The sequence below is a fragment of the Elephas maximus genome, chromosome 7 (assembly GCF_024166365.1).
Source record: "Elephas maximus indicus isolate mEleMax1 chromosome 7, mEleMax1 primary haplotype, whole genome shotgun sequence".
In the NCBI taxonomy this organism is placed as follows: domain Eukaryota; kingdom Metazoa; phylum Chordata; class Mammalia; order Proboscidea; family Elephantidae; genus Elephas; species Elephas maximus.
Window position 1 is genome coordinate 53,126,061 of NC_064825.1, and position 15,499 is coordinate 53,141,559.

At 45.1% G+C, this 15,499-nt stretch overlaps 1 protein-coding gene across 9 annotated transcripts in view; it reads left to right on the forward strand.

Moving 5' to 3' along the window:
• The window catches only part of PGAP2 (post-GPI attachment to proteins 2), a 31,400-nt gene extending 16,294 nt beyond the window's left edge, over positions 1-15,106 (forward strand). For 4 of the 9 annotated variants that reach the window (XM_049890002.1, XM_049890003.1, XM_049890004.1 and 1 more), the window contains 5 exons: positions 9,003-9,077; positions 12,882-13,134; positions 13,266-13,372; positions 13,773-13,881; positions 14,083-15,106. In XM_049890002.1, the coding sequence (XP_049745959.1) occupies positions 9,003-9,077; positions 12,882-13,134; positions 13,266-13,372; positions 13,773-13,881; positions 14,083-14,213 (675 nt within the window). In that variant the 3' untranslated portion in view covers positions 14,214-15,106. Of the gene's footprint in view, positions 1-5,561; positions 5,576-9,002; positions 9,172-12,881; positions 13,135-13,265; positions 13,373-13,772; positions 13,882-14,082 lie in introns of all 9 variants that reach the window. The other 5 variants (XM_049890000.1, XM_049890001.1, XM_049890009.1 and 2 more) reach the window with 4 other exon arrangements.
• The last annotated feature ends 393 nt before the right edge of the window (positions 15,107-15,499 follow it).

The following is a 15,499-nucleotide window of genomic DNA, read 5'->3' on the forward strand; positions in this document are numbered from 1 at the left end:
GGGCAGTTCTACTCTGTCCTATAGGGTTGCCGTGGGTCGGAATCAACTCATTGGCAATGGGCTAATGGTGAATGATAGCGAGAATCTTTTCATGTATTTGTTGGCTGCCTGAATGTCCTCTTTGGTGAAGTGTCTGTTCATGTCCTTTGGCCATTTTATGACTGGGTTGTCTGTCTTTTTGTTGTTGAAGTTTTCTATGTATTTTATAGATTAGTCCTTTGTCAGATATGTCATTGCCAAAGATTTTTTTCCCAGGCTCTTAATTAAGTCTTTTGATGAGCATATGTATTTAATGTTTAGGATGTTCCAGTCATCTAGTTTATCTTCTGGAGTTTGTGCATTTTTAGTTAGGCTTGATATTCTATTTAGGGTATAAATTAGGGCACTACTATTGTCACTATGTTTTCTTTAATAATCTCTATAGTTTTATGTTTTACATTTAGGTCTTCGATCTATTTTGAGTTAGTTTTTGTATATGGTATGAGGTATGGACCCTGTTTCATTTTTCTGCAAATGGATATCCAGTTTTGCCAGCACCGTTTTTTGAAAAGACTATCTCTTCCCCGTTTAATAGACTTCTACCCATCGTCGAAGATCAGGTATCCATTGGTAGGTGAATTCACTTCTGACTTCTCAATTCTGTTCCATTGGTCTGTGTGTCTGACATTGTACCAGTACCAGGCTCTTTTGACTACCATGGCTCTACAGTAGGTTCTGAGATTGGGAAGTGTGAGGCCTCCTATTCTGTTCTTCTTTTTCAGTGATGCTTTACTTATCTGGAGGTTCTTTCTTTTCCATGTAAAGTTGGCGATTACTTTTTCATCTCGTTGAAGAATGTTGTTGGAATTTGGATCGAGATTGCATTGTATCTATAGCTCGCTTTGGGTAGTATTGACATTTTCACAATGTTAAATCTTCCTGTTCATGAGCATGGTATGTTTTCCCATTTATGAGGGTCTCTTTTGGTTCCTTACTGTAATGCTTTGTCATTTTCTTTGTATAAGTCTTTTATGTCCCTTGTTAGATTTATTCCTAAGTATTTTATCTTTTGGGGGGGGTAATTGTAAATGGTATTGTTTTCCTGATTTCCTTTTTGAAGTTCTCTTTATCAGGGTAGTGGAATCCAACCGTTAATCTCGTACCCTGCCACTTTGATGAATCATTCTATTAGTTCCAATAGACTTCTTGTGGATATTCTAGAGTTTTCTGTGTATAGGATCATATTGTCTGTGAATAGGGATAGCTTTACTTCTTCCTTACCAACTTGGATGCCCTTTATTTCCCTTTCTTGTCTTACTGCTCTAGCTAGAATTTCCAGTACAATGTTGAATAAAAAGTGGTGATAAAGAGCATCCTTGTCTAGTTCCCATCCTCAGGGGAAGTGCTTTCAGTCTTTCTCCATTAAGAATAATGTTGGCTATTGGTTTTGTATCTGTGTCCTTACCTATGTTGAGGAATTTCCCTTCTATTCCTATTTTGGTGAGAGCTTTTATCAGGAAGGGGTTTTGTTGTTGTTGTTGGTAGTTTTTTAAATGACCTCTTCAGTTTTTTCTTTTGTTATGAGTCTGTCCAGATTTTCTACCTCAGTTTGTATTAGTTTAGGTAGGCAGTGTGTTTGTAGGAATTTCTCAATTTCCTCCAGGTTTTGTTGGAGTATAATTTTTGGTAGTATTTTGTTATGATCCTTTTTATTTCAGTGGTTCTGTTGTAATGTCACCCATCTTATTTCTTATTTGGGTTATTCACATCTTCTTTTTTTCTTTTGTCAGCTTGGCCAGTGGTTTGTTGATTTTATTGATTCTTTCAAAGAACCAGCTTCTAGTCTTGTTGATTGTTTCGGTTGTTTTTCTGTTCCTTTTATTTCTGCTCTAATCTTGATTATTTCCTTCTGGTGGCTATGGGCTTCTTTTGCTGCTCTTTTCCTATTTGTTTGAGTTTTGGGGTTAAGGTATTGATTTGTGCTCTTCGTTTTTGATGTGTGTGTTTATTGCTACACATTGACCTCTGAGCACTGCTTTTGCTGTGTCCCCAAGGTTTTGGTATGTTGTGTTTTCATTCTTTTCTGATTCTAAGAGTATTTTAATTTCATTTTTAATTTCTTCTACCACCCAGTGGTTTTTAAGCATGGTGTTGTTCAGTTTCCAAGTATTTAATTTTTTTCATGTTCTTCCTGGTATTGATTTTTAATATTATAGCATTGTGATCTGAGAAGATGCTTTGTATTATTTCAATGTTTTTAATTTATTGAGGCTTGCTTTGTGGCCTAGGATATTGTCTATTCTAGAGAGTAATCCATGTGCTCTGAAGAAAAATATGTACTGTGCTGCCTTTGGGTGGAGTGCTTGTATATGTCTATGAGGTCAAGGTGGTTGATCATGTTATTTAGATCTCCTAGATCTTTAGAGCCAAAATATGACCTTGAGTATATCCCACCTGAATTTAGAGACCATCTCAAGAATAGATTTGATGCATTGAACACTAGTGACAGAAGACCAGATGAGTTGTGAAATTACATTAAGGACATCATACGTGAAGAAAGCAAGAGGTCACTGAAAAGACAGGAAAGAAAGAAAAGACCAAGATGGATGTCAGAGGAGACTCTGAAACTTGCTCTTGAGTGTCGAGCCAGTAAAGCAAAAGGAAGAATTGATGAAGTAAAAGAACTGAACAAAAGATTTCAAAGGGCCTTTCGAGAAGACAAAGTAAAGAATTATAAGGACATGTGCAAAGAGCTGGAAATGGAAAACCAAAAGGGAAGAACACACTTAGCGTTTCTCAAGCTGAAAGAACTGAAGAAAAAATTCAAGCCTCGAGTTGTAATAGCGAAGGATTCTATGGGGAAAATATTAAATGACACAGGAAGAATCAAAAGAAGATGGAAGGAATACACAGAGTCATTATACCAAAAAGAATTAGTCGATGTTCAACCATTTCAAGAGGTAGCATATAATCAGGAACCAATGGTACTGAAGGAAGAAGTCAAAGCTGCTCTGAAGGCATTGGCGAAAAACAAGGCTCCAGGAATTGATGGAATATCAATTGAGATGTTTCAACAAACAGATGCAGCGCTAGAGGTACTCACTCATCTATGCCAAGAAATATGGAAGACAGCTTCCTGGCCAACTGACTGGAAGAGATCCGTATTTATGCCTATTCCCAAGAAAGGTGATCCAACCGAATGTGGAAATTATAGAACGAAATCATTAATATCACACACAAGCAAAATTCTGCTGAAGATCATTCAAAAACCGCTGCAGCAGTATATCGACAGGGAACAGCCAGAAATTTAGGCCGGTTTCAGAAAAGGACATGGAACCAGGGATATCATTGCTGATGTCAGATGGATCCTGGCTGAAAGCAGAGAATACCAGAAGGATGTTTACCTGTGTTTTATTGACTATGCAAAGGCATTCGACTGTGTGGATCATAACAAATTATGGATAACGTTGCGAAGAATGGGAATTCCAGAACACTTAATTGTGCTCATGAGGAACTTTTACATAGATCAAGAGGCGGTTGTTCGGACAGAACAAGGGGATACTGCATGGTTTAAAGTCAGGAAAGGTGTGCGTCAGGGTTGTATTCTTTCACCATACCTATTCAATGTGTATGCTGAGCAAATAATCTGAGAAGCTGGACTATATGAAGAACGGGGCATCAGGATTGGAGGAAGACCCATTAACAACCTGCATTATACAGATGACACAACCTTGCTTTCTGAAAGTGAAGAGGACTTGAAGCACTTACTAATGAAGATCAAAGACCACAGCCTTCAGTATGGATTGCACCTCAACATAAAGAAAACAAAAATCCTCACAACTGGACCAATGAGCAACATCATGATAAATGGAGAAAAGATTGAAGTTGTCAAGGATTTCATTTTACTTGGATCCACAATCAACAGCCGTGGAAGCAGCAGTCAAGAAATCAAAAGACGCATTGCATTGGGCAAATCTGCTGCAAAGGACCTCTTTGAAGTGTCGAAGAGCAAAGATGTCACCTTGAAGACTAAGGTGCTCCCAACCCAAACCATGTTATTTTCAACCACATCATAGGCATGTGAAAGCTGGACAGTGAATAAGACAGACCGAAGAAGAACTGATGCCTTTGAATTGTGGTGTTGACAAAGAATATTGAATATACCATGGACTGCCAGAAGAATGAACAAATCTGTCTCAGAAGAAGTACAACCAGAATGATCCTTAGACCCAAGGATGGCGAGACTGCGTCTTACATACTTTGGACATGTTGTCAGGAGGGATCAGTCTCTGGAGAAGGATAGCGTGCTTGGCAGAGTACAGGGTCAGCAGAAAAGAGGAAGACCCTCAATGAGGTGAATTGACACAGTGGCTGCAACAATGGGCTCGAGGATAACAATGATTTTAAGGATGGCTCAGGACTGGGCAGCGTTTCGTTCTGTTGTGCATAGGGTTGCTATGAGTCAGAAATGACTCGATGGCACCTAACAACAACAACATGTCTTTGTTGAGTTTCTTTCTAGTTGTTCTGTCCATCATCTAAAGTGGTGTGTTAAAGTCTCCTACTACTATTGTAGAACTATTTCTCTTTTCGTTTCTGTTACAGTTTATGTATTTTGGAGCTCTGTTATTGGGTGTGTAAATATTTGTTATGGTTATGTCTTCTTGGTAGATTGATCCCTTCATCATTATATAATGTCTTTGTCTCTTATGATGGAGTTTGATTTAAAGTCTATTTTTATCAGAGATTAATGTTGCCGCTCCTACTCTTTTTCGGTTACTGTTTGCTTGATGTATTTTTTTTTCCATGCTTTGATTCTTAATCTATGTCTTTGTGTCTAAGGTGTGTCTCTTGTAGGCAACATATTGATGGGTCATGTTTTTTTTATCCATTCTGTCACTTTGCTCTTGACTGGTGTGTTTAAACTGTTTATGTTCACTGTGATTCTCGATAGATATGAGTTTATTGCTGTCGTTTTGTTATGCTTTTTTTTTTTTTTTGGTGATGCCAACAGTTTCTTTGTTCTGCTTCATTTTTTGTGCTGAGTTCTTTTTGCTCATGGATTCTCTTTTGACTTCCTTTGTTTTTGTTGATTCTGCATTTACTGGGTATTTTTCTTCTTTATTTTAGTGAGTAGTTTTGTTAATTTTCTTTGTGGTTACTGTGAGGCTTCCCTTTATCATCCTATGTTTAAAATAGCTTGTTATTTTTTTATATCACCTTGACTTCCTCTCCATATGGAAGTTCTATAACTACTCCATGCGTTCTCTCTTTTTGTTTTGAAGTCATCATTGATTTCAGATTGATATTTCTAGTTCCCTGTTTTTAGTTTTGTAGCTATATTTTTTTATTGTGCTTTAAGTGAAAATTTACAATTCAAGTCAGTTTCTCATTCAAAAACTTATACACACATTGTTATGTGACCCTAGTTGCTCTCCCTACAATGTGACAGCATACTCCTTCTCTCCACCCTGTATTTTCTGTGTCTTCCATTCAACCAGCTCCTGTTCCCCTCTGCCTTCTTATCTGCCTCCAGACAAGAGCTGCCCACATAGTCTCATGTGTCTACTCGAGCTAAGAAGCACACACCTCACCAGTATCGTTTTATGTCTTATAGTCCAGTCTAATCTTTGTCTGAAGAGTTGGCTTCAGGAATGGTTTTAGTTTTGGGCTAACAGAGAGTTCAGGGGCCATGACCTCTGGAGTCCCTCCAGTCTCAGTCAAACCATTAAGTCTGGTCTTTTCACTAGAATTCAAGGTCTGCATCCCACTTTTCTCCTGCTCATCAGGGATTTTCTGTTGTGTTCCCTCTCAGGGCAGTCATTGGTGGTAGCTGGGCACCATCTAGTTCTTCCAGTCTAAGGCTGATGCAGTTTCTGGTTTATGTGGCCTTTTCTTTGTCTTTCTCTTCCTTGTATCTTTCGTGTTCTGTACCTTTATTTTATTTTTAGTTAAATGATATGCTTTATAGCTAACTAAAGTGTGGACACACACATATGTGCATACGCACATATAAAATTCAGCACACTTGAATTATGTACAACATGGTTCTGATATTAACTCTAATATTTTTTTCACTAGGGAACTGATGAACGCTTTGACCAATGTGTCCAAGGGAAATGTCATAATTCTAGCCCAGCCCACATTCTTTTTTGCCCCAAGTGTATTCTATATTAGCTTCGACTCCAGCTTGAATATGAGTGTTTAATATTATTAGCAGATATTTCTTATTCTTCTGTTACATTTGATGAAAATCCAAATTTTAAGAATATAAGTTTTTTTTTTTTTTAATTGTGATTTAGGTGAAAGTTTACAGCTGAAGTTAGTTTCTCATATAAAAATTTATATGCACATAGTTATGTGACCCTGGTTGCCATCCCTATAATGTGACAGCACACTCCCTCTTTCCACCCTGCATTTCTTAGCCCTTTCTGCCTTCTTATCTTGCCTCCGAACAGGAGCTGCCCATTTAGTCTCATGTATCTACTTGAACTAAGAAGCACACTTTTCATGAGTATTATTTTATGTCTTAGAGTCCATCTAATCTTTGAAGAGTTGGTTTCGGGAATGGTTTTAGCTCTGGTTAACAGTCCAGGGGCCATGTCTTCTGGGGCTCTTCTAGTCTTAGACCATTAAGTCTGGTCTTTTTACTAGAATTTGAGTTCTGCGCCCCACTTTTTTCCTGCTCCGTCAGGGACTGTCTGTTGTGTTTCCTGTCAGGGCAGTCATTGGTGGTAGCCAGTCACCATCGAGTTCTTCTGGTCTCAGGCTGATGGAGTCTCTGGTTTATGTGGCCTTTTTGTCTCCTGGGCTCATATTTTCCTTGTGTCTTTGGTGTTCTTCATTCTCCTTTGCTCCATGTGGGTTGGGGCCACTTGATGCATCTTAGATGGCCGCTTGATAGCTTTTAAGACCCCAGACGCCACTCACCAAAGTGTGATGCAGAACATTTTCTTAATAAACTTTATTATGCCAGTTGATCTAGACGTCCCCCAAAACCATGGTCCCGAGATCCCCATGCCTATTACTCTGTCCCTCAAAGTGTTTGGTTGTGTTTAGGAAACTTCTTTGCTTTTGATTTTGTAGCTTTAATTTTGAGGGTTCTTTGTTTGGATTGGTATCGGAGTGATTTTGTCATGTGTCTTGATCTCAGGCTGTTATCTGATGTTGGTTCTCTGAAAAAAAAAAAAATTTTTTTTTTTTTCCCAGAGGACTTCCTTTAATAGATCTTGTAAGGTTGGTCAGGTTTTACAAATTCCCTTAATTTCTGTTTATCTGGGAATGTCCTAGTTTCACTATCGTATTTGAGAGACAGTTTTGCTGGATATATGATTCTTGGTTGGCAATTCTTTTCTTTCAGGGTTTTACATGTCATCCCATTGCCTCCTTGCCTTCATGGTTTCTACTGAAAAGTGAGAGCTTAGTCGTATTGGTGTCACTTTCATATTTCATGAGCATCTCTTAGAATTCTTTCTGTGTCTTTGGTTTTAGAAAGTGTGATTATGATATGTTTTGGTGACTTTCTTTGGAGTCTGTCCTGTATGGGGTTCATTGAACTTCTTGAATGGAAACCTCCTTGTCTTTCATGGGGAAGTTTTCTGCCAGCAGTTCTTCGAAAATTCTCTCTGTGCTATTTCTTGTCTCCTCCTGTTCTGGAATTCCAGTCACGCATAGATTGTTCCTCTTGATAGTGTCCTACATAACTCTTAACCACTATCATTTCTACCTTTGCAGAGCGTTCCAGGATTTATGACATGGCCTTGGTGATCTTGGGAAGGCAGTGTGCCTGGGCAGGCGTGGCAAGCTGGGCTTTGTGGGCGGGAGGGCAGGCCCTGGAGAGCCAGGGGTGGGACCCCAGTGAGTACGGCCTCAGTCCAGCTACAGCCTGCAAGCCAAGCCTCGGATCCTTCAGCACCCAGTGTGAGTATTGCTTAAGGCACCACCCCCGATCCCTGACCCTGAGCTGGACTAGTAGACTGGGTGCTTTTAGTAGAGAGAGGTATGAGCCCCAAGGGGAGATTTGGTCTTAGGCCTTTTAGTTCAAAACTATCTGTCTTTGCCCCCCAGAATGGAACCAGCATGAGGGGTTGGTTTATGTTTCATGGTAGTTGGGGGTGTGGGGGATGGTTTTCTGCCTGGAGGGAGAATGGATTGGAAGAAGCCCAGCTCTCAGAGTCTGACCTGGACAGAGGCTACCCTGGGTCTGGCACAGCACAGCAGGTGCAAGTTGAGTGAGGATATTTCCTGTAACCCTCAGATTCCCCCGACCCTTGCATTGGGTAACATTGTCCTCTCAGAGGGGAAGGAGATGAGGGGTCCAGGTCTTTTCAGGCAGGTACTCAGGTATCCTGAGATCAGTTTACTGCTGGCCTGAGGCTTGGATCATTCTGAGCCTATGGGTGGGATGTCTGGCAGCCTGTGGCCCCATTAAAAGTGAGCACTCCCACTGTTCCTAGTTGAACCTGGGTGAAGAGCAGGAATGTGGTCAGACAAGGTTAGTGGGAGGGCTTGTACCAGTCTGAGCTAAGGTTCTTTATCTAGGTTACCTGGCCTGAAGGAAGCCTTAACCTGGAGCCTTAAGCTGTCAGGTGGCAAGAGGCCTTAGTGTTAGTGTTTGCTCCTCACATGATTCTGGGCTACAGACTCTCCTGTGGAATGGGAATAATAACCTTCCAAACTCTGAGAGTGTGACCAGGGTATTAGGGTTGTGAGAGTGAGATGGGCCATCAGAGCTCCCATGTCCAGGCTACTGGGAGCCTCTATTCTCTAGGCTCTTCAAGAGGTAGACCTACAGGACCAGTGCACCAAGAGGACTCCTGAGAGCTTAGCCTGTCTGTCTCTCTCCATCTCTCACTGTCCCTGCTTCCCTTCTGTACTTTTTTCTCTTATAATCTTTCTATCCTATCTGCCTTGACTCTTCTCTTAGGAGCCAGCTCTGGAAAAGGCTCCACTCTCCAAGGCCCAGGTATCCTATAAGGCCCCAAGTTGTATCCCTTGCCCTACCTGGGCAACACTTCCCACAGGATGTTCTCTGCGGCCTCCCAGCCCCTGGACCCCGACGGGACCGTGTTCCGGCTCCGCTTCACAGCCATGGTCTGGTGGGTCATCACTTTCCCCGTGTTCGGCTTCTTCTTCTGCATCATCTGGTCCCTGGTGTTCCACTTTGAGTACACAGTGGCCACTGATTGTGGGGTGAGTGCCAGGCGCCCTAGCACCTGGGTCAGCGCCACATTAGGAGATGGTGATAAGGTGGAATCAGAAAAAGGAGGAGGGAAGATGAAGGGTCAGAGAGGAGGAAAGGATAAAAGAATGGTGGGGGGGTGAGTTAGAATTAGGGAGCATTTTTGAGGAGAGATTCACAGAGAGTACAGTTAGAGTCCTCCAAGAGTATAAGAGAATCATAGAGAATGCAAGGGAGCGGCGGGGGGGGGGGGGGTAATGGGGAAAGAACTGGTAATGGGCAAGAGAGATCATAAGAGAAAAGGAAGACCAGACTGGGAAAGTAGCCTAGACTGAGGAGGTAAAATAAAGCCAGGGGTCAGGAGAAGTAACAGGTGGCATTAGAGCCCAGTCTGGGGGCCTGACCTTGGAGGATCCCCACCCCTGCTCTGGGATCTTTAAGCTTTGTTTATCCCCCTGGCAGCCCCAGGTCCCAAAACCTTTGTCTACTAAGGGCTCTGCCAGCCAGAGACTAGATGGATTTCCTGCCTCCTGGATCAAACCACCAGGCCTTTCCTAAGGGCCCAGCAGTAGAGGTTCTGTGTCAGAACCATGGGATTGACCATGGGCTTGACCTCAGCATCTCATTCCTGTGACAGTCATAGATACAGACAGTGGAATGGGATTCCTATTGTGCTAAAAGGGAGTACAGGGACTGTGGGGCCCAGAGTAGGCACTTGAATGTTGGGAAAGACTTCCTTCCTGGAGGAGGGGGCATTGTTGCTATGGGGGTGAAGAAGGTTCTAATGAATGCCAGGCTGATGACTTCAGACTTTATTCAGAAGACTGTGGGGAGCCATGAATATGCCAAACAGGAAAGGGACCTGATCGGATTTGTGCTTCAGAAGATCATTCTAGCTCCTGAGCAGAGAATAGATTTAAGGGTAGGGGCAAGGGTAGAGGTAGGGAGACCAGTGAGGAGGTTCATGCAGTAGCTCAGGCTATTGGGGAGAGCAGAGCTAAGATGGGGACTGTAAACATAGAGAAGAGGTGATGGAGTCAGAGAGGAGTAGCAGTAGAACTAACAGGAATTGGAGATTTTTGTCCAATTGGTAGCCAGTGGGGCAGTAAGATAGAGAAGTCATTCATAACTTGGGGAGATTTTTGTCCGAGGCCAATGGAATCAATATCTAATGTGCTGTCATGGGGGAAAGGAGCCCTGGTGGTGCAGTGGTTAAGTGCTCAGCTATTAACCGAAAGGTTGGTGGTTTGAACCCACCAGCCACTCTGTGGGAGAAAAGACCTGGTGATCTGCTTTCGTAAAGATTTTAGCCTAGGAAACCCAATGAGGCAATTCTACTCTGTCCTATAGGGTCGCTATGAGTTGGAATTGATTCAAAGACACACAACAATGTGATGGGGAAGGGATTTTTTTTTTACTCTCTCTCTTTATACTGCCTTGCACACAGGACTACTGAACCATGTCCCCCAGGCCAAAGGGTTTCTATTCTTTGGAAAGGAATTATGTCCTCATCTGTCAATCCCCTTAGCTTTGGGCTCATGGGGAGGCTTGGGTGAGCTGTATACCTGGTGGTCTCTGATAGCTCCTGATGTTGCTTGTTCCTGGCACAGTTGGTGAGTGGGGAATTTGTGTGCTGGGGATGGGAGTGGAGAACATGTGATTATCTGTACCTGATTATGGATGTGTGTGTGTGTGTCTGTGTGTGGGAGAGATAGGAGATCAATCCCAGCTTGTGGAATCCCACTCCTACCCCTAATCTGAGAGAAGCTTGTGAGGACAGGACTGGTAGTCACAGGGCCTTAACTCTGTCTTCCTCCTGAGGCCTCCTGCCACCTCTGTGCCATTTCTACCCATTAACTGTTCCCCAGCATCTGTCAGAGCTCTGGGCCCTTTAATGATCTGGGCTTTCCCAGCCAAGCTTTAGATACTGCCCCATTCCCTTTAAAGTAGTCAAAATTGGGGCGGGGATTTTCAGAATGAACATTTCATGGAGTGGAGGGGACATTCCCACTAACCCCAGTCAGGGAACCAGAGAGGCAAAAAACCAAGTGAGGAGGCTTGGGTGGCTCACAAGTATCAGACAAATATATAGTCCTGACCCAGATGCAGGCCTTCCCATATTCAGTGGCCATGTATCTGTTCGGGGAAGTTTGTCTTCTGAAAGCCACCGCTCCTTATACCCCCTCTCTGCCAGACAATGCCAGATGCTTTACATTTGTTATATTTGTGTTTACAATCATTCTGCAAAGTAGGCGATGTCATCCCTGTTTTACCAATGAGGAAATCTGAAGCTCAGAGAGGTGAAGTGACTTGCTCAAGGTAATCCAGCTAACAAACGCAGAGCTGGAACGCAGACTCAGATTTGTATAGCTCCAAAGCCTCCATGCTGCTTCTTTACTGATAACTCAGTAACATTCTGAGTCTGGTCTCAAGCCATGGTCTTGAGAGTAGCATCCCTTCTCCATGAGCTCTGCAGGTAGCTGCTTCTGACAGTGCTGAGGGGAATACACCTTTTTTGTGGAGGCTAGAACGCCTAGCTAGTCCTTGCCGAGGTCCCTCCTGCCCCATGAGCTGCATTAGCATTGCCCACCTCCTCAGAGACTCCAGGTACCCATTCAGCACCCCAGTGGGAGAAAGGAAGGAATCTTCCAGAATTCCATGTCTGAAGGCTGGTCTCTCCATAGTCAGAGCTGCGTTGTTCCCTTGTTGGGCTCTGGCATTGCCTGGCCCTTGCTAAGGGTCTAAAAAAGTCCATGGAAATTATGGGCTATGGACTGGCAGCTTCTACAGCCCTGGAATCGTTCAGAAATGCAGATTCTCAGGTTGCACTCCAGACCCTGATTTAAACACAATCCACAGGTGAGTAGTATGCACAGGAAAGTTTGAGAAGCACTGTTCTAGGCCCTGGAGTCTAAGGAATTCTCCTCCCATCCCTGGCTTCCCTATCCCCATATGAACTCCTCTCTCCCCATACAGGCAACACACCAATTCTTTTAGCTGTGTGATTATTAACTCTTTCTCCTTCCTTACCCTTAAGGAATGAAGAATTGCAGGCATTGAGAAAGGTGGGTAGGGGAGGTGCACAGGAACAGGGTCATTTTCTTAGACTACACCAGGCTGGGAGCACCCTCTTTCCTAAACATGATCAAGTTGGAGGGTGCCATCTAGCCCATCTCCTTCAGGATTTCACAGTACCTCCTGCCACCTTGGCACACCTGTCCAGAGGAATAAGTGGAGCTGGGAGCAACCAGAGGAAGAGTTCAGCTGGGCAGTGAATCTAGCACTGTTACAAGGAAGCTCACTCAGATGGTCTGTGGCTCATCCTTGCCCCCATAACGGAATCAGAGGTCCTACCTCTTACAGGCCCTTCTTGGTGGCAAAGCCCTGCACTGTGGGTTCAGGGAGCACCTGAACCTGGCTGCATGGATACCCAGCCATGTGCAGGTTCCAGTTTCAGGGGAGATGGAAAAGGCTCCACCATGGCCCTACACAAATCTCAGGCTGGCTGTGGAATGAAAACAGAGGATATTGTGCCCAGGACTTGAATGGGAAGGTTTCCTGGGAGAGCTCTGTGGGAGCCTGAATGAGGACATCTTGGAAGGGGTTGGGCTGGAGCAGAGCTTGGGGGATGAGAGCTATCTTGATAGGTGGAGAGCAGGCCCTCCAGATGGGCAGGGCTGGTGGAGGCTGCACCTAGACAGATCAGATAACAATTCTCCAGGTACCCAATTACCTGCCATCGGTGAGCTCTGCCATCGGCGGGGAGGTTCCTCAGCGCTACGTATGGCGCTTCTGCATTGGCCTGCACTCAGCACCCCGCTTCTTGGTGGCCTTCGCCTACTGGAACCACTACCTCAGCTGTGCTTGCTCTTGCCCTGGCTACCGCCCACTTTGCCGGCTCAACTTCAGCCTCAACGTCATTGAGAACCTCGCGCTGCTGGTGCTCACCTACGTCTCATCCTCCGAGGACTTCAGTGGGTGCCTGGATCACGAAGGAGTGGGGAAGGGCTCAGGGAGGGTGTGCCCCCTGCCCCTCTCCTCACCCTACATTGGGGTTTGGGTGCTCCCTGTAATGTGTGCTCCCAACCCTCCTCTCTCTCATCAGCCATCCATGAGAATGCTTTCATTGTGTTCATCGCTTCATCCCTCAGTTATATGCTCCTTACCTGCATTCTCTGGCGGCTGACCAAGAAGCACAAAGTAAGTCAGGAGGTACGGATCTACCCCTAGTGGGGCTCCAGGCGGCCCAGGAGAAAAGCGAGGACACCTGTCCTCAGGATGTGGTAACGGTGAGGTGGGAACTGGAGTCCTAATGGGAACCCTGATGGGTGCTGGTGTTGGGGTTAGGGGTTGGGAACAAGGTGATTTGTCTGAGTGTAGGACCGGGTTTGGGTAGTATGGGGGACTGGAGAATAAAATATATATGGGGGCTCCAATGGGGGTAGAATGAACATCTCCATTATACCTGCTGCCCCTGCCTGTGTCCCCTCCCATGACCACTAGTCGGGAACCAAGGGAGGCAAGGCCCAGTCCTTAGGAGCCTGGGCCAAAGCGGGAGGCTGCCCACACATACCCAGCAAACTGCAGGGTCATCAGACAGCCCATCCCCTAGGAGCGAAAATCCTACAGCTGGAAACAGAGGCTCTTCATCATCAACTTCATCGCCTTCTTCTCTGCACTGGCAGTCTACTTTCGGCACAACATGTATTGTGAGGCTGGAGGTGAGGCCAGACTGGGATCCATAGGTGGTCATAATGGCTGTGGGGCAGTTGTGCTGTTTTCCATGGTGTGCAATATGGCAGTAGTCTTGGGAGCTGGCTGCTATCGTGTTCCCTGTGGCGGTCTAGTGGTATAGTGATTTATCAAGAAGCCCCTGAGGGTGTGGCAGAGTCACCATGCCGTTTCCTGTGTCCTCACGACAGTATACACAATCTTCGCCATCCTGGAGTACACTGTTGTCCTAACCAACATGGCATTCCACATGACTGCCTGGTGGGACTTCGGGAACAAGGAGCTGGTCATTACCTCCCAGCCTGAAGAAAAGCGATTCTGAACCCCTCTCTCTCCTGCTGGGGAAGAGGAGGCCCACTGCCCAGAAACAAGGAACAAGATGACATGCTGGCCTTCCCTACTTGTGTCCTCTTTGGGCCCTACTGAAGCCAAGATGAGGTGGGGTGGGGTGGAGGGAGGAAGGGCATAGGAGAAGGCTTTACCCCAGCCCTGCTGGCTTCTTTCCCCCACCTCCCATATGGGCAGAGGGCCTTTAAGCAGCATCACCCCTGCCCGAGAGACCTCAAGAAGCTGTGTGGTAGGAGAGCTCCACCTTCTGGTGCTAAAAAAAAAAGTCCTGATGTTCACAACCACATCCTAGTTTTTGACCCTTACAGAGCCACCTCTAAGGTTAGGGACCATGGAGCAGGGGCCACTACCTGAAATCCAGTCTTTTATCTCCATGGGGTCATCCACTTGACATGTCTTAAGATCTACTGTGCATATCCAGACCTACGGCCACAGTCCCCTGCTAAGTTTGCCCAGGTGTTCTAGTCCTGACTTCACCTCTTTGGTGTGTGCCCTTGGGTATACCCTTCCCTACCTGAGCCTCAGTGTGTCCATGTGTATAATGGGGAGTGGGGTGGGCTACATGATTTCCAAGGACCATTCCAGTCTGTGGTTTTGATATCACCTGATAGAGGTGGTAATCCATATCTGAGTGGATGACCCGCTTCAAAAAAGGAACCCAGCACAGCATGTAATTTCCCTTCCCCTCTGAAATTTCTGGCTTACACTCTTCCTTCTTTGCAAAGGTGTGGGTGGAGTTGTCAAAAACACAGATTCCTACTCTAAAATGGGCTCCCTGGTGTCCCCCCATCCTCTCTGTGCCCCAGGCCCTGAGCTCTTCTGGTTGTACAGTTTATTTCAAAGAAAATAAATATTTTTTTGCAAACAGTATGGATTAGGCCTGCTAGTCCTTGGGGCTGGTCTCTTTTTGTTTGATAGGAACTGAGGTGAGGGATAGGCTCCAGGATGGAGGGAATAAGTCCACGGCAGTGTATGATTCCAAGTGGCACTCCCCTTTAGACCTGGAGTCTCCTGAGGCCGGCCTAAGCCCACTCTGGTGAATGTGACCAGGGAATCCACCTTCTAAGGGCATAGCCCTCAGATGCACGACTGTGAGAGCACCAGGACTGTCACCCTGTCTTCAGGCCAATGGCCCTCATCCTCCCTCCCTCAGCCCTAGACCACGATGCCTTTTCTCATGCTTTGCATCCCAGTCCACTATAGCATCTGTGGCTGGGCCCCAGAGCAAGACTGGTACCTCTAAGGGGGCCCAGAGCTTTG